At 42.2% G+C, this 19,331-nt stretch overlaps 1 protein-coding gene across 1 annotated transcript in view; it reads left to right on the top strand.

The window, feature by feature from the left end:
* Positions 1-12,646: 12,646 nt before the first annotated feature.
* DNAI1 (dynein axonemal intermediate chain 1) overlaps positions 12,647-19,331 on the top strand; it is a gene marked incomplete at its 3' end in the record, with an annotated part of 34,691 nt that continues 28,006 nt past the window's right edge. The window contains exons 1-5 of the mRNA XM_081272340.1: positions 12,647-12,735; positions 13,019-13,140; positions 13,382-13,501; positions 14,721-14,780; positions 16,191-16,325. Coding sequence (XP_081128466.1) covers positions 12,726-12,735; positions 13,019-13,140; positions 13,382-13,501; positions 14,721-14,780; positions 16,191-16,325 — 447 coding nt within the window. The 5' untranslated portion in view covers positions 12,647-12,725. The remainder of the gene's footprint in view (positions 12,736-13,018; positions 13,141-13,381; positions 13,502-14,720; positions 14,781-16,190; positions 16,326-19,331) is intronic.

The following is a 19,331-nucleotide window of genomic DNA, read 5'->3' as shown; positions in this document are numbered from 1 at the left end:
TTTAGTCATTCCTAGGGTGGGTGCTTCTTAGTAGGCAAAGGGCCACACAGATCCTGTGTAGCTGAGGGCAGAGCAGGATCTATAAATGGGAATGTAATGATGCCAGCCATCATTTATTTGGCATGAATTCTGGCGAGGCACTATAGTATGCACTTCATGTGCAACTCATTTAATCCTCATGACAAGCCTGTGATTGTCTGACAGTGAGTTGTTTTGAAGATATTCAGAGAAGATAAGTAACTTGCCTAGCCTAGGATCATACAATTAGCAGGCAGGACAGTGGACACTCAAACCCCAGGTATGGTTGACTTCAAAGTCCATACTTGGGCTTCTTGATTCCATATAATTACATGCTCAGTTTAAAAATATCATATCTTCATGGTTTGGAACAGCTCAAGAATTTTTTTTTTAGGGCTGGAGTTGTAGCTCAGCAGTAGAGTGCTTGCCTAGCATGTGTAAGGCACTGGGTTCAATCCTCAGCACCACATAAAAATAAAATATATTTTTATAAAAGGGCTAAGGATAAGAGTCAGTAGTTGAACAGCCCTGGGTTCAATCCCTGGTACCAAAAATAAAAATAAAAAAATATTTTTTTATCTCCTATTTATCTCTAATGTATAGTCAGAGATTAACAGGTCTCTTTTATTGTTCAATATGAACCAAAAACTCATGAACCAAAACAGTGCTGGTAAATGCCAAGTGAGTGGTAATAATCAACTCTTAGATTGACTAGAAATTTTGTTTTCAAAATAGCATTCCATGGATCATATCATTTGGTGTGAGCAATTTTTAGTAGCCTTGTCTTTAAAATGAAACCAGCCCGTCGAGGTCATGCAAGCCTATAATCCCAGTGACTCAGGAGGCTGAGGCAGGAGGATTTCAAGTTCAAAGCCAGCCTCAGCAACATAATGAGGTCCTAGGCAACTTAGTGAGACCCTGTATCAAAATAAAAAGAGCTGGAGATGTGGCTTAATGATTAGGCACCCTTGGGTTCAATGCCCAGCACCAAAGTAAATAAATAAATAAGAGGAGAATATTTTTACCTACTTGGCAGGGAGGCTCTGAAATTGGCATATAATGACTTTCTAGTGTCCAGTAGTGTCTAGTGTCACTAGTGAGTGCAGCTGGGGATGGTGATGATAGTCAACTGGTCTGTGCCTATCCCTTTGCTTTCTTGTTCCTTCTGCAGATTGTGCCTGCTAAATAGACTTTAGACATCTGTTCTTGATGTATAACTGCTATAAATGAGAATGTCTCTTGTTAGCTATCAAATTCTCTCTCAGCTCCTATCCACAGCTTTCCAGACTTCTTTGGAATCTACTCTCTGTCCTTTGGCTTCCTCAAGTGTCCCAAGATAGGCTGAATGGGGCTGTATTGAGGGTTGAGCCAAGCTAGGAGGGATATTAACCTAGTAATCATCCAAGAGTGTGCTAAGCCAAAGAGGTAGTCTAGGACTGTATCTAAAGAACAGGGTGGTTAGCCGGGCTCAGTGGTATACACCTGTTATATTAGTGACTCAGGAGGCTGAAACAAAAGGATTGTGAGTTCATGGCCAGCCTGGATAATTTAGTGAGACCCTGTCTCAAAATAAAAAAGGACTGGAGGTATAATACCTTCAGTGATAAAGCACCACTGGGGTTCAATCCCCAGTTCTGGAGAAAACAAAGCAAAACAAAACAAAGGGCTAGGGTTGTGGCTAGTTGTAGAGTACTTGCCTTGCACACGTGAGGCACTGGGTTTGATCCTCAGCACCACATTAAATCAATCAATCAATCAAACAAACAAAAGTATTGTGTTTATGTTCAACTACAAAAATTAAAAAACAAAAAATGTGGTTAAAGACCAAAAGAGTATCTTCAAAGGGTAGATGGACTCATGAAGATGTTGACCTGACAGAGGGTGTTAATTGTGACATCATGGCTAATCATGGTAATATTAAAGAAAGGAAGCAAGATGTTTGGCCTGGAGCAGTGAAGATGACTGAGGAAAGAAGTTCTATGAACATGGCAAAAGAGAGATGTTTTATGTGGGCATCCCCTCCTAGGTCAGCCATCTCTTCTTCTCTCACCTGCCCAAGACTCAGAGGCCTATCTCACTACCAGACATACAGGATCAGCCTCCCTGCTTACATGGTTCTTTCCTATATAAACTTAGGGAGAATTGTAAGTGACTCAGTGTGGCCGTGGGAGGAAAAGAGTAGGAAAGAGGTGGATGACATGTAGGGAGCTTGAACTTTATCTCACAACTAAGATGGAGGCTTTAAATCAGGAAAGTGGCATGATCAGATTCATATTTTACAAAGATCATTTAAAGATAGTGATTAGAAGTTTGGCTTCAGGTCCTGGTCAATTTTAAGTCAGTTGCTTGATCTCTCTATGCCTTGATTTCCTCATCTGTAAAATAGGAAAAATGACAGCTCTGAATCCAGAGGATAGTTGTAAAGATTAAATGAGATAATGCTCATAAATAGCTTAGTAATTGACTGGCTAGTAAGTGCTCCATAGCTCAAAATGATGATAGTGATACACTTATTAAATTGGGAAGAAATTAGAGACAGGAGGTCAAATGTGATTAGGTAAAAGATAGTAAGAGCCTGAATTAAGGGGGATATAAATGAACTGGATAGTTAAGAAATATATTGAAGAAATAGAATTGTTAGACTTTGAAATAAATTGCTAATGAGAGGATAAAGATAGGCATCTTTAATGAGTCCTGTTTCCAACCTGAGTCACTAAGTAGATGGTGTTGCACTTGAATGAGATAAGGAATACTGGAGGAAGTGGCAGTTTGGGATGAAAAAAAAAAGAACATAGTGAGGTTGGATTTTAAGATGTTGAGTACCGGGCTGGGGATGTGCCTCAAGTGGTAGCGCGCTCGCCTGGTGTGCGTGCGGCCCGGGTTCGATCCTCAGCACCACATACCAACAAAGATGTTGTGTCCGCCGAGAACTAAAAAAAAAGAAATAAATATTAAAAAAAAAAGATGTTGAGTACCCTGTGATCATGAGGTGTTGGGTCTTAAACTATGAAATAGATTTGAGCTCTATCATAAGGTAGAAGATGAAGGTATGGGTGGGGGAAAGAGCACCTTGGGGCAGTATGTAGAATAAGAGGATCCACGGGTCAAGCATATATCCGTGGAGGGAGAGGCCAGATGTTCCAAGGAAACATTGGAAAGATTGGTGATATGGAAAGGAAGGAAGAGGAGAAATTTCAAAAAGGAGGGAGGGAGAACTCAACAATGTCAAATCCTGTAAAAGAACTGAGAAGTGACCACTAGTTAGCTGTGTTGTTACCAGTGCCCTTTATAAGAGTAGGTGAACACATCCAAGTGCTATCTGTGCTAATGCTAAAGTTGAATAAGAAACAGTTCCTGCCTTCAGGGCACTCAACTGAAATGTATGAGAATAGAAAAATGCTCAACTGTGAAGGAGTTCAGACTGGGAAATCAGTTATCCCATTGATCACCAGGATTAACTTGTCTGCTATGGCAGGCTGGTAGATTTTCTCTTTCTTCCTCACTCCTTTATTGATATCTCCCTTGGTCAATGAGAATAGCCTGCCCAAGAGACGAGGGTTTTCTTTGGTCAATAGTATAAGAATAGTGAGCCTCCCATGCTGGAAGTTTCAAGCCACCTTTCATATAGACTGTAGTATTATGCTTCTTTTCATAATACTGTGCGCCTTTTGGAGACCCAAACCCAGAGACAAGAGAGCATGTGTTTGAAGATAGACTTGATTCTTAATCTCACTACAGTCAGTTCTTGTGGTGGTGATGAAAGGTGGGAAGGGACCTGCTCAAGTTGAGGAAAGAAAAAGTAGAAGGATATAGGAGGAAGATGGTAAGATGTCAGGAAAAGTTAGATAAAGGATGAATAGAGGCTAGCTAGTTGGGTAAGTTTTTGTTAGGCAGAAGTAGCAGGAGCAGGAGGGGGAAGGGAAAGATGGCATTCCTGGCAGGAGGAATAGCCAGATGAAAACTTGGGAAAATGAAGAGGTGAAAGTTTCAGGCCAGGCTCAGGGACTGAGTAGCCTTCGTGAATTGCACCTCAAAGCCCTAGCACATGACTGGGAGAGCAGGCTGGAATGGGGACTTGAGGCCAGATGATAGAGTTCTGAGGACCTGGGGAGGGAGCTCGGGCTTTCTTCTTCTGTGGTTTGACGGCTTCTGGGAGGAACCATCAAAAGCTTTTTAGGAATTCAGGCTTGTCTGTCTCAGGCTTCTTCTTTCTGGAAGACCAAGGGCCCAAAGTGGCAGCCTGACATTCAATCTCCTTTGCTATGGTTGAGAAGTCAGGGCTGTAGCTGATTTCATTGGCCTGTTTTGCATTTATTATAGTGTGGCTTTTATAGTGTGTTAATTGAAATATTTCCAACTGCCAAAAACAATTACACTCAAATTGCCTTGTCAGTTCTTTTATTGCCAGATAAATGTTTTACAGACATATTTACAGGGGGCAGTAGTAACTGGATCTCATTTTCTATTTAAGGCTGGGGATTTGGGCTGGAATTGGCCCTCCAGTGCTCTGTTGTGGGCCGGCAAGCTGGTGGACATTGCAACGCTTCCATACCGTTACCTTAGGGATCAGAGGCTCTTTAAAGGAAAGAGTTTTCTGGCTCCTGTGGCAAAGCCTCAAGAGAAGGGTTCCCATCACTGGAAACCTTGGAAACCTGGCAGAAATCTGAACTCAGCAACAATTCCAAGCTGAGATATGTTTTCTTTTCCCTTGAAACCCTTTTCCTCCCTTCTACCATCCAAGCCTCTCCCACAGAGCCTATTGTTATACGGCTGTTAAGAGCCCATTGCTCTAACTCCTTCTCTTTACATTTGGAAAACTGAGGCCCAGAGACTTCCCCAAGATCATACAGACAGTCAGTGACAGAGTTAGGAGCAGAGGTCTCTTTCCAAGTGCATTCTGCCACCAACATGTTCCCATTGACTTGTATTCTGGTGCCTTGACCCTTCCTTCAGTGCTCTAAGCCTGCTTCTTCCAAGGCCCCCTCCCTAATATCTCCACCCCACACTAAGTCCCCTCACGCTTGATATATATATATATATATATATATATATATATATATATATATATATATATAAATGGGGTTTTTGTTTGGTGACTCTGTTACTGTTCTTCTTCTGCCTTTGTACATGCCATTTATGCCTTCTGAAAATGCATCTTGTCCTTTGATACCCAACTAAGAAACACCACTTCTGGAAACCTTTTCTGAGTACCCAAAGCTGGGGAGGTACCTCTGTGCTGTCCTACAGCAACCTGTGCACACACATCCCATTGCTGACACAGAGGAACTTACGCTGAGTGAGTGACTGATGAGCACTGATCACATTCATCTGCCCTCCACAGACCCAGCGCAAACTTTCTTTGTCTTTGTCCCACTGCTTAGGTTAGTGCCTGACACAAAAATAGATACTCTCCAAATGTTTAATGAGTTGAATTGAGCATGCTACTTATATTAGCTTTTGTACAAAATACCTGAAGCAGGCTACTTTTGGAGAAAAGAGGTTTATTTTAGCTCATTGTTCTGGAAATTCAAGGGCATGGCTCTTGCAACAGCTCCACTCTGGTGAGGACCTCATGGCAGATGACAGAGCTTCTACAGGAGAAGGATCACATCTTGAACCAGGAAGCAGAGAGGGAGGAAGGGGCTAGACTTGCTCCTTGTATAGCCACCCACTCTGAGAACTACCAAGAGGTCAGGGAACTACCTTAATCTCTTTTGTGGTCATTTCTCCAATAACCCAAGGATTCCCCACTGGATCTCACCTCTTAAATGTACCATCACCTCTTCATATCACTGCCCTGGGGACTAGACCTTCAACCCATGAACATTTGGAGTACACTCAAACCATATCCAAACCACAGCACTACTCTTCAGAAATTTAGCATGTTAAAACTAGAGCTGGGCGCAGTGGTGCACACATATAATCCCAGAAACTTTGGAGGATGAAGCAGGAAGATCACAGGTTCAAGGCCAGACTTAGCAACTTACCAAGACCCTGTCTCAAAATAAGAAAATCAAAAAGGGCTGGGGGGCTGGGGTTGTGGCTCAGTGGTAAAGTGCTTGCCTAGCATGCATGAGGTACTGGGTTCGATTCTCAGCACCACATACAAATAAATAAAATAAAGGTCCATTAACAACTAAAAATATTAAAAAAAAAAAGGGCTGGGGATGTAGCTCAGTGGCAAAGCAACCCTGGGTTTAATTCCCAGTATCAAAAAGAAAAAAGAAGAAAAATAAATGCCTAGTGCTAAATTACCTTATTATTCTTCATAGGTAATCCCATTGAGTCTGAAATGGTTGCTTCAGATACAGGATCTCCTTGGCTGGGCTAAGAAATACATGTGGCCCCTGAGAGTGGCCCTGGAACTGTTCTTGAGACGTGGGAAAGCTCAATATCCTTGAGATCCTTGGGTAAAAGGACCTGTAATATGTTTATGATATTCTCATGTCAGTTTGCTTGTGACTTGCCTTCTGTTTCTGTTCTCTTTTCAGAGCCTGAACATAGGCAGAGGAACCAGGAAGAGAGTAAGTGCTCAGATCACCACAGTATCTTAGCAAGATGCTAATGGCATTTTTTTCCTTATTGAATATTGTCTACACATTTTTAGAAAATTCAAATAAGCTAGAAGATTAAAATTACCCTTAAGCCTACAACCCTGGGATAACCTTTTATTTAATCTGTGGTGTTATATTTTCCCAGAAATTTTTATGCATATATAAAATTACATGTATTTATTTTTAAGTGGAATTAAACTGTTTTATTTTATAACCTGTTTTTCACACAAAAAATATTTAGAGTATCTTCCATTTCTAATATACTTTTATAGCATCATTTGAAATTACCACATAATATTTTATCATATGTTCCTTAGGGCCATCCCATAATTTGTTCAGCCATGCCTCATTGATGAATATTTAGATGTTTCTTCCTTTTCACTATTATTATCAATTATCTTAACAAATGTTCATATACCTAAACCTTTAGGCATATCCTTTGTTATTTCCTTAATATAAGTTCTACAGGTAGAAATTTGGGTCAAATAACATAGTTATTAGGCTTTGGGAAATATTTCCAAGTTGCTTTTGAGAATGATGTGCTAATTTATGGATGCCTGCTTTCTTATAACATTGCCAGTTCTGAATGCTAGTTTTGCTTTGTTGACTTAGTTTTCCAATTTTATAGTGAAGAAATATATTGTTTTATTTAGCATGTCTTTTCTTGTTAGTGAGGGTGAACATCTTGAAAAAATATGTCATGGTCATTTTGGCAAGGTGTTTGTCTATCAGGGAAGGCAAAACTTCTACTCCTTTATTTTTGGCTTAAAGTAACCAAATACCAGAGAATATTGCTTTAATAATAACCTTAAAGAGGAAAGGAAGAAGGGAAAGAAAGAAGAAGAACTGAGGATTAAAATTGAGCAAACTATGTTATACTTACTTATGTATACATTGAAGTGAACTCCACTATCGTGTATAATTATAATACACTAAAAAAGAAAAGATCAAACTTAAAGGTGGTATATTGGAAGGTCTATTATAAATTAGAATGGAAATAGCTTAAATAACAGGTTGGCATCCTTTCTGGATGTCTAAGCCACTTTTCATAAAGCCCTGCCTCGACATCTGCTCCTGGACACCTCCAAGGCTTTAGGGAAAGCAGGAGAGAGGAGCCATTCCTTCAGGTACCACTACTTGGGCCAAAGGTCCATCACAATGTTCTAGCTAAGCCCTAACCCTCTAGGGTAGAGATGGCTATGATCTTCAAGACAGAGTGAACTCTGGACTGAGAAATTCTTTGGGACTCTTCCATGAGTGGTCAGTTGCACATTTTATATACTATGTTCAATGGGCAAAGCTTGACTTCTGGGAGGATTTGTTAGTTAAGGGGTTTTCTGCAGCATTATTTGCTTGCCCAAGCAGATTAGGTGCTCCTAATGCTCATATGAGGTTTTTGTCCAGGATGAAGATTCAGGGACTGAAGTGGGAGAAGGGACAGATGAATGGTCCCAGTCTAAAGCCACAGTTAGACCTCCTGACCAGCTGGAGTTAACAGATGCGGTAAGAGAATAGCTTCTTATCCTTGTCTCTTCCACTTCCTCCACCTTCAGAGATATGTTCTTCCACAGTACAGATTAGAAACCTGCACAGGACCTGGGCATGAGATGTCTGCTGGTACCCTGGGCGGCCCTAAGCCTGAGAGGGATCCCCTGAAGGGATCTTCATGTTTGACCCTTTTGGTATTTCTTTCCCTCAGGAGTTAAAAGAGGAGTTTACCCGGATCCTGACAGCCAACAACCCACATGCACCCCAGAATATTGTCAGGTACAGCTTCAAAGTAAGTCATCCCCTCCTGGACACAGCCTCTAGATCTCCTTGGAGTGTTAGTGACTTGTCACATTGCAAAAACCTCTTCTTGGCTCTTTTGGAGATTGCTTTTAAACAGGTTCTTGGCTGAAATCCTGGAATTTTGCATGGAGTTTTCCAGAGATTTAAAAAAATTCTTTATGCATCTCCCTTGCAGTCTAACTAATTGCAGTGCCTTAAGTGCCCTGCAGAGTCAACTTTTTTCAAGAATCTTTAAATGAATATTTAGTTAGAAAAATACTTTTCCAATAGATGGGACTATTGGAGCTTTAGAAGCTGAATTTTCTTCTAGCCAGACACCTGGGTAGAATACAGATCCACCTCTGGACAAGAAAAAGCTGATCTTCCTCATCCCCCCCTGCAACCCTGTCTCTTAACATCACAACCAAGCAAGCAGGTAACCCATCAGGGCCTTCCTTTATTACCATGTTGTGGGCAAGTTCTTAGTTGGTAGATACATCTGTGGCATGTCTTTATGGTAGACAACACTGTTTTCAGCTAGAGTAAGATCAGCTCCTGTGAGTAGAGACCAAAGAGAATTTCAGAGTACATTTTGAACTAAAGTAGAAGTGATGCCTATGTTTTTTAATTTCATTTTGAGACATATGGGTTCCATGCTTACTGTGTCCAGTGTCAGATTCTATATTAGAACTTTTATATAGGTTATTGTATATTATATGCTTTTTGATACAGGAACTACTATTATCTTTATTTTATGGAAACCAAAGTTAAATTAGATAAAATGAATTATAAAAATCACACAGTCAGGATTCAAAGCAAGATTTTAACCAGTTTGTTTGACTCCAAAACAACATTACGTTGCTTCTTTAAATTTTTTTTTAAATGTACAAAGTTTTGAATGTATAATAGAAATTCATAGTACAAATTTCAAAAGAGTCAAAACACACTGAAAATATAATGAAATTTGTATCTTCCTTTGTCTTTTTCCCTGGAGATAACAATAATTTCTTTCACTAGGCATAGTTGCATATACTTCCAATCCCAGCTACTTGGGAGGCTGAGGCAGGAAGATTCCAAGTTTCAGGATAGCCTAGGAAATTTAGTGAGACCCTGTCTCAAAATGAAAAAAATAAAACAAAACCAAAAGATGGTGGAAGATGTATTTCAGTAGTTCAATCCCCAGTACTAGGGGAAAAAACAGAGCAATCGTTTCTTTATCTTTTAAAACAGTTCTTTTGAGATATGGTTTATATACCATAAGATTCACTCGTTTAAAGTATACACGTCAGCAGCTTTTAGCATATTCACAGATTGTGAAACTTTTGACATGATCATTTTAAAACATGTTTATTTTCCCTGAAAGAAACCCCTCACTTGTTAGCTGTCAATCCCCAGTTCTCCATCATTTCCAACCCTGGACAATAATGAACTATTTTCTGTTTCTATAGATTTGCCTTTTCCGGAAATTTCATATAATAGAATAATACAATATGTGGACTTCTGTGACTAGCTTCTTTCATTAAGCATATTGTTTTTCAATTCATTCATGTTATACCATATGTCAGTACTTCATTTATCTTTATTGCCAAATGATATTCCACTGTATGAATATACTGCTTTTTATTTATCCACTCATAAGTTGATTGATGTTTAGATTTTTACTACTTTTTGACTAATATGAACAATACTGCTATGAACATTTGTGTACAAGTCTTTGTGAAAATTTTCTTGAACACACTGTTTCTTATTCAGGCTGTGTAGTCAACCCCTCCACAAAAAGTTTGCTACAAATCCAGACATGTTTCTTGAAAGGTGCTGTTCATGAGTTTTGCTAATGGCTTCGCTTGGACAACTTGCAAATGTCAAAGGGAAGCTGTCTTACCTTCCCTGATGTTATGCTGGAGTATGGTACAATCTCTGGGTTCCTGTCCTGACATTAGAGTCCCTCTAGGACTCAGTGAGCTGGCCATAGTAGTCATGCTATAGGTGAGGACTGGTGCTACCTTGTTGATTTCAATGCATCCCTTTTGCCCCTCTTTTGAGGAAGTTCACTTCACCTAACCTTCCAACAGCCTAGTCCTGCCTGGCATCCTCTCACAGAGCTGGTCCACTTCTCTTTGGTCTTGAGAGCTTTAGGTTTCCAAAATTGCTACTTTCCCTTGATGGGCTGGAGAGGGGAGGCAGATGGTTCTGATCCAGGAATGCCTCCCCTCCTTTCACAGAAGCATTGGAGTCTGAATTCCATTTCTAAACTGAAGGGAAAAGTCACAGTCAATGGGAACAGGGTAGAGAGGAAGCCTCAAATGACAACTATGAGGATAATTTATTCCCATTGTGTGTTAGTCAGCTTTGCGTCATTGTGACCAAAATACCTGACAAGAACAACTTAAAAAAGGAAAGTTTATTTGGCTCATGGTTTTGAAAGTCTTAGTACACGGTTAGGCAACTCCATTGCTCTGGCCTGAGATGAGGTAAAACATCATGGCAAAAGGTCATGGTGGAGAAAAGTTTGCTGATGTCAGCTGGGAAACAGAGAGGGAGAGAAAGAAAGGGACTGGGGAGAAAAGAAACCCAGAGTACATCCTCAGTGACCTATTTCCTCCAACTAGGTCCCACTTCCCAGTAGTTCATTCAGCTACCAATAGATTAATCCACTGATGAGATCAGAATCCTCATGATATAATCATTGCCTAAAACCCCACCTCTGAACATTGGGACTTTGGGGGACATTCCCTATCCAAACCATAACACATGGGCACCTTCATCATCATAATAATAGTTACCATTTTTATTGAGCATAATATTATTGAACATTGAACATAATATTATTATTATGTGTCAAGCACTGAGACATAAGTATTGAGCTTTTACTATGTGTCAGACTCTGAGACATAATGATGAAAAATTATTTTCATTATTTTAATACTTACAATATCTTGCAAATTAGATATCATTATCTTATTTTTTATATGAAGAAAGTAGGGTTTAGAGTTGTTAAGCCCAAGGTCATACATTTAATAAGGAGCAGACTAAGGATTTGAACCCAATTCTGCCTGCATCCAAAGACCAGGCTCTTACTCACTAAGTTAGTGAGACAGGAAGAACTCCATGGTGACTTTCTAAGGCAGAGCCTTCCAACCTATGTGATCAGAACATTCCAGCTCTCTGGGGACAGATAGGTCTGGTACAACTGGAACACATGGGCTGGTTTCCTCTGCTGTGAGTTTATCCCAGTGTGCCATACAAATATAATTATTTTCCATATGACTCGAAAAGGAGACTCTTATCTCTAATTGAATTTTAGTGGTTGCTAGGATGCTGATCAGTGAGGGTGAATCTATAGAACTGCACTATAGGCTCTATGCAAACAGGAATAGCGTCTGCTTTTGCTCAGCTTTTAACCTTGGGCATCTTACAGATATAACATACTAGGCACATTTTGGCAGCTCAAAAATTATTTCTTGAGGGCTGGGGTTGTGGCTCAGTGATAGAGCGCTCACCTTGCAAATGTGAGGTGCTGGGTTTGATCCTCAGCACCATATAAAAATCAATAAAATAAAATAAAGGTATTGTTTCCAACTACAACTAAGAAAAAAATTTTTAAAAATTATTTGTTGAAGAGTGAATGAACCAATGAAAATGTTTAAAGCTTGGTATAACTTTGTTGATCCCACCCCTTTCCACCACCAAAAAAATAAAGGAAGAATGAATGAATGCCAAGATTGCCTGGGATTTAGGGCTTTAAGCTTAATCCTGCTTCTCATTTACCATATGCCCTGGACAAATGTCAAACCTAAACCTTCTGTGGATCTTTGTGCTACTCTTGGATGGAACCAGGAGGATCAGGGATTTTGTTGTCTCTGACCATCTATCCAGCTCTGGCATCCACTAACGTACAGTGGAGAGAGGGCCAGGCTGTGTCATTTGATGATTATCTGACTGCCCAGAGTCTGTTTGAGGCAGATGAACTGGGATCCCTTGCATGGATATAGGAGATAAGAAAATTGAGCCAGTGACAGGTAAATGTGGAGCTATTTCAGGTTGGAAAGAGAAGGTATTTGAAAATAAGTCTTTGAGGAGAACTTTCAAAAATACCTAATTTTATTTGACTCCTCTTCTTTAAACTGAAATGCTGTGAAAACCTCAGGCTAACTGAGGGTTTGGTGAGTTACATTTCCTGTATATCTTAAAGAATGAAGACAAACTACATTCTAACAATAGCCTCACTGGGGACCTTGGTCTGACTCAGCCCCTTCTTCTTCTTAGGAAGGCACATATAAACTTATTGGCTTTGTGAATCAACTGGCAGTTCACTTCAGCCAGGTTGGGAACCTTATCCCCAAAGATTCAGATGAAGGACGACGGCAGAACTATCGCGATGAGATGGCGGCAGGTAGGATTCTAGACCAACCTGAGGCTGCAACCCTACGTCTTATCCCTTTTCTCTGGTTACCGTGAGGAATTGATCCCTATGATGGAACATACAGAGGGTCTTCTTAGATGAGGATTCATACATGGCTGCCCTGAATAGGCCTGGGAGCTAATCCATGATACTTAGGCCAAGGAGAATTCAAGAAACAGGCAAGGTCTGAAAGGCAAGAGCCACGAAGACCTTTCCTGCTAGGGACTGGGGGAGTGGGCCTGGTCTTGGAGCTCATTGGAAGTATCCTTTCAAGGTTCACAGGAGTCCATCAAGGTGGTGCTTTCAGACACAGAAAACCTTGAGGAAGATGAAGAGCCCAAGGAAGCAGAAGCTGAAGCTGAAACTGGGAGTCAAATAGATGTGCCTACAGTTGAAGTATGGATTATGTTGCTCTCTACCCCACCAATTCCAGCTCAGGCCGTGGGTGGAGGCTTTGGGGTGACTTGGGGTGGAAGGAGGGAAGCTGAAAGTGAGAAGTTAGAGGCTACAGGGGCCAACATATCTGGCAGTATCCTTTCTCCCACCTCCCTCCTATTCCAGGACAGGGTCTGCCTTTCTGAATGCCCCCACCTTCCTTTCACAACTGAGTCCTGGTCCTCTGGGTCTTTATTTCCAGGCAGTTGAAACAGTACCTGAAGAAGAATTGATGACTCCTAGGCAGCCCAAGGAGCGGAAGCTCACTAACAAGTTTAACTTCAGTGAGAGAGCCTCACAGACCTTCAACAACCTTCTCCGGGTAGAGCCCTCACCACAATCCCTTTTTTTTAAAATATATTTATTTATTTATTTATTTTAGTTTTCGGCAGACACAACATCTTTGTTTGTATGTGGTGCTGGGGATCGAACCCGGGCAGCACGCATGTCAGGCGAGCACGCTACCACTTGAGCCACATCCCCAGCCCCACAATCCCTTTATTTTTAATCTCTGTGCTGTTTGTGGCAGGGAAGAAGCAGGCCTGACCCCAGTTTAAGCAGCCCTCAGCTTGGCAGGACTGATAGGGCAGACCACAGTTGATTTCTTCAAGGAAAGCTGAGAGCACATGTTCAAGTCCTTGTAAGCCATCCAAGCAGTTCGTAGAGAGACAGGAGGCTAGAGCCTCCAAAACTCCATTGAGAGGTTTGAAACTTTGGCTGAGATTTGAAGAGAGAGAGATAGAGATAGAGATAGAGATAGAGATAGAGATAGAGATAGAGAGAGAGAGAGAGAGAGAGAGAGAGAGAGAGAAATTAGAAGCTGGGGAGAAGAGAGGAGATCATAGTATGCCAGGGGGTAGGCAGCCAAGGAACCAGTTCCTCTGGAGTTGATGGTCTTTGGGGTAGAACAACTGGAAGAAGCATGAAATTTCCAAGGGAACTTGTAAGTATGGAGGATCCTGATAACTAGGCTGTGGGAGCCTCACAGGACTTTAGGTGAGGGCAGTGTTTTACAGAAATGAATCTGTGGTGGAGCATGAGGTCTGTAGGGTAAGATTTTGAAAGTACTTCATCACTCTGGTCTCTATGCTGACATTGGGAAATTTGGGTGATATATAATGGGAAGAAAGTGACTTCTCCTGGTGGAGCCAGACTCCATTATTAGGGAGAAGCCTTCTTAGGGCAAGGGGTATTCCTCTGGGTCCATGGGAGGCTGACCTCTATGCCCTGTGTCTGGAGTGTGGCAGTGGGGTGGCTTCTTGTAGATCTGTCCACCACCAGTTGGAGTTTATCTTGGTTAAAACTGGCACAATCAAGCTTCACTGACTTTACTTTCTAGCTGAGACCTCTTCTGAAGGAGGCCAGAATTGAAAAATGTGGGTTTTGTATGTATCATTCAATTCTTTGCCCAGGTTTCTCTACTTCCCCAGCTATGTCCTACTCCTTCTTGAGATCCGACCAAAATGCTTCTCCCAAAAATGTATTGTTAAGTGAAGTAGTTGAGGGATTTCTGTGGGTTTCCTGTTGTCATTGTTTTCTAGGATAGAGATTGCCAGATGGAGCCTCCTCCCAGGACAAACTTTTCGGCCACAGCCAATCAGGTAAGACCCTGGGCCAGTCTGAAATCCATCACCACCTCCAGTCCCATGCATCCTCATCACACTCAGCAGCAAAGGAGACTGGCCTGGCTAAGGACTCCTCTGGGGCTGGGGATATAGCTCAGTTGGTAGACTGTTTGCCTTGCATTCATAAAGCCCTGGGTTCAATCCCAGTAACACACACACACACACACACACACACACACACACACACACTCCTCTGGCCGTCTGGCAGTCATCCTCCACCTCCCTGTTTATTGTCATAAGCATCCAGTCTATGAACATCAGACACGTGAGACAGTAGTAGGTCTCTCCCAAATGAGCTCTGGACCCATCACGTGCTCCCAGGGCAATGCTACCCAAAATAGAAATGAGTGTGGCTTCTGGGGCTTCTTCTAGGAATGGAGGAGAACTGAAGAACTGTTGTTCCTATGAACTCTGGAGTCCATGGCTCCTTGCAGCTGACTCTGGAGTATTAGCATTCTGAGTCTGCCCTCCCAGCAGCCTATAGCATTCCTGCAGACCCTTCTCCTTTCCCCTCAGTGTGTGGGCAAGACATGGTGCTAGAAGACCTGAACCATTCAGGCTCCAATTTTGCTGTTCCAGTAAGATCCTGAACAAACCATGCCTCCATTTCTTTCTTAATGCCTCAATTTCTGTCAAGAAAGAAAGACAAGCTGTCTCGCAGGATTTTTGTAGGGCTCTGAATGAGATAATAAGTTCTGGAGTACTTTGCAATGTAGAATACTGGCCCATGGGTAAATTTTTAAAATGTAAGGTGTGCCTATCTGGCCTCCAGGTGGCAGTGACTTCCCAGCTCCAGGAAACAGTGTGATCTGTGGCATTTGCCCAACCCCAGATCCTTGCTGCTTCCTCTGCTAGTATCCTTGGGCTTTCCTTTCTTTATAGTCAGTTAGCAGCAGTTCTCTTACCTTTTGTTTTTCTCCTTTTAATGTCAAGGTATGGTCAGTGTAGTAGACGGCCAGCACGAACCTTGTATATTTATTCCATCTCCCTAGGAGGAGACTATATATTTTTTTAAATTTTCCTAATTTAAAATCTTATAAGTCACCAACAAACATATGAGCTGGCCTGATATTTGCCCATTATTCTGCCTGGTGTGGGTTGCATGCTAGAGCAGTGCTGATCTCCCAGCTGAAGACCCAGATCAGGGCTTCAGAGTGGACAAGTTCAAAGCAGAAGTGACCTGAGAGCTCCTTCATTCCTGATCCAGAGCTGATGGTTAGCAGAGAAGGCAGAGATTGAATACATAACTATAATGGGCCAAACAGAATTTTACAGAGGCATATGATAGGGGTTAACATGACCAACTCCTCAAGCTCTGAAGGTTGAAAAGGAGCTGGCTAGGGAAGGCTGTGCCCTGTAATGACCTTCTCATCTGTCCTTGTCTAGTGGGAGATTTATGATGCCTACATGGAGGAGCTTGAGAAGCAGGAAAAGACCAAAGAGAAAGAGAAGGCAAAGACCCCAGTGGCTAAAAAGTCAGGGAAGATGGCCATGCGGAAGCTGACATCTATGGAATCCCAGGTTTGGTGGGGGTGTCCACAGCTCTGTCACATAATGTCTGAGTGGTGTCTTGGCCCCTGGGTAGACAGAAACATGGCTGCCTGGGAGAGTTCACAGATACTTTAAAAAAGAGGGGCTAATGTGGAGGTGTGAATAGTTCTTTCCTTGGGGGAAGATGTGAAGAGACTACAATTGCCTCTGATATTCCACCACCATCACTACCCTCTCCCCACCCCCTGCCAATTTGATATAGGTCTGGAAGTTAACAGGGGTTCAGGATCATTGGGCGAGGGAATAACAGAAGAAATACTCTATTGAAAGTGCCATATGCCTCCTGTGGGGGTCTTTCTAGAGTGGAGATGGGCTGTGAGAATAAAGCATCACTTCCCTGGGGTTTGGGAGGGTGAGAGGCTCTTCTGCTTTCAGTCCTTGGGTTTAATGTGCCTGGTACTTAAGGTGAGTCTTCAGGGCTAGGATCCAGACAAGAGATGATCACAGGTACCATCAACACCAGGATAATGAATATGGCCATCCTGGGCTGGATTTACCATGAGGAGCAATGTGGGAGTTTTTACAAAGCTCATGATTGGGGTATGTGGAGGGGTGTAGCCAACATAGGTTTGGGGTTAGTAGGGGAGTTATAGTGATGCAACCATGGAGATGTTCAAGGGCTACACCTATCCCTCTGACAGAGAGAAATCTGGGTCAGGAGTCAGGGTCCCAGTGTGGAGATCAGGATGGGTGTGACCTTCAATGGAAGAGATCTTCAGGAAACTGGGGGCTGATTTCAGCACCTCGGAGAGCTCCCATGGCAGTTGTCTGGGAAGCAGTTCTGCTCCACTCCAGAATAAGAGTTAAAGAAGTTCTGCTTTCTTTGTCTGAGGTGTGCTCACTTCCTCTCAATTTTCCATTCCACAACCCTGATGTTGTCACAGTCAGAAGGTTTAATGGTTCCCCTCTATGACTTAATAGAAATTCTTCCAATTAAGTTTCATTCAATCACTGACCAGGCATTCAGTGATCATAACCATACTAGGTACTGGAACTCTAAAGTGAAAGAAACCCCTATCCTGAGGATTGTTATGTGGTCCTTGGCTCCTCCTGCATCATTTCCCAGAGGTTAGAGGCATCAGAGGAGCCTTTGATTTGTGTCAAGGTTTGCTTAAGATCCATCAGGGTTTGGTTGTGGGCTCTGTTCTGGGACCCATAGTTGCAGAAACCCCAATTATAATCATCAAAACCCAGAAACCAGAAGAAAAGTCTCTGTGGCTAACTGGAAACTTACCTGGAGTCTAAGCCCTGCCAGAGTTGGTACATAACACTTTCAGAGGAGGGATTTCCCCCCTGTATCACACTGGGCTCTTCCAGCTTGACTGACATGGCAGGCTGTAAAATAGGCAGATTCCATCCCTCTGGACCAAGAAGCCACAGTGGAGGCAGGACACTGGAAAGTATAATGTAACCCATTCCCAAGTGAGTGTCTTGGTATACAACCTCTTCTTCTTTTTTTCTTTTCTTTTTCTTTTTTTTTTTTTTTTTTTTTTTTTTTTTTGAGTGAGCAGGCGAGCACACTACTGCTTGAGCCACATCCCCAGCCCACAACTTCTTCTTAAAGGAATTGAGCTCTGAATGTGAATACCAGGTTGTCTAGGGGATAGAATGGGAGTGACAGTCATCTTTGCTTTGCCAAGGCCCAGTGTCTATTTAAGTTTATTTTTAAAAAAAACTCAGCTGTGCAGGAGGGGAGACAAGAGAACAGGTTGTGATACTCTGTAGGAAGGTTTCCAATGATGGGCCTCATGTCTCAGTCTCATTAATGATTTGGGTGAATGCACAGAACTGAATGCAAGCTTGTCTGATCTGATTAGGCAGGAATGGGTAAAAGGGCTCTGAAGCCATAAGTTTAGTCAGAACCAATAAAGGAATGTGACTGCTCAAGTGGCATAACATCCAGAACAAGGGAGGTAATAAGCCACTGTACTGTCCTTGGAGGATATCTGGAGCCCTGAGTCTTTCAGAACCAGGAGAGGGTAATCAGGCTAAGGAGGGACTGACCCTCCATATGAGGCAAGAATATGGGCCCTAGAGTCCACAGACCTGGATTTATATCCTGGCTTTGGCACTTATTAGCTGGGGCTTGGTGAAACCTTTTTCTTCATCTGTAAAACCATCCTAACAATCCATACTTTAAAAGATTGTCACGAGAACCCAAGATAATATATGTAAAGCCCCAAATATAGTACTTGCCTGTTACTGATCAATAGATGGTGGCTATTGTTATTAATATGCCATACCATGGCTGATGAGCTTGGCAGAGGTACCTCAGGAAGTGCTGACTTTGGAGAATAAAGCACGGTTCTGCTACATCAGAGGAGCTGTTGTTAGGCGTACAGTTCCTTAAGGCTAGAGGACAGAGTTAGGACCATAATAGAACACCCAGGGAAGCAGGTGTCAGCTAACTAACCATCTGGCCACAGGGAATGTTCTCTCGTGTGCAGAGAGTTAGGCTTGAGGGGAAGCAGCCAAGAGGATCGGGTTGTGCTTTTAGTCTGGGAGTAAGGGGAGTAGCTGGGACCAGGTGAGCTCTGAGGTCCGTGATTTTAAGACTCTGATGTCTGTCCTCAGTCTGTTTCTGATAAAAAATTTTGAGTCGAATTGATGCAAAACACCCCCCAAAAGCAGTTTCCCAGATACAACTTATAAGGCTCCATCACACTTCTGCATGTTTTCTCTGACACCACTTTTACAGTCACCACCAGGAAATGGGTTAAGTCAGAACTTGTGCATTATTGCATTTAATCCTCATAATGACTGTACGAGGCAGATGCTGCCATCCATTCTCATTTTGTCACACGGACTCAGTGACTCAAAGAAATTAAGTAACTTGCTCAAAGATGTCATCTAGCTCCTAAGCAGTGGGATAGGATAGAAATGCAGGTTCATGTGTTTCTGGAACCTATTCTCTTCACCATGACATGACACTGCAGTCCCAATAGAGCCAATCCTCAGGAGCCATAGGCCTGGCCC

This window comes from Spermophilus citellus (assembly GCF_964194105.1).
Source record: "Spermophilus citellus genome assembly, chromosome: 2".
Lineage (NCBI taxonomy): Eukaryota > Metazoa > Chordata > Mammalia > Rodentia > Sciuridae > Spermophilus > Spermophilus citellus.
Note: the sequence above shows the minus strand (reverse complement) of the source record. Positions and strands in the feature narration are given on the sequence as shown.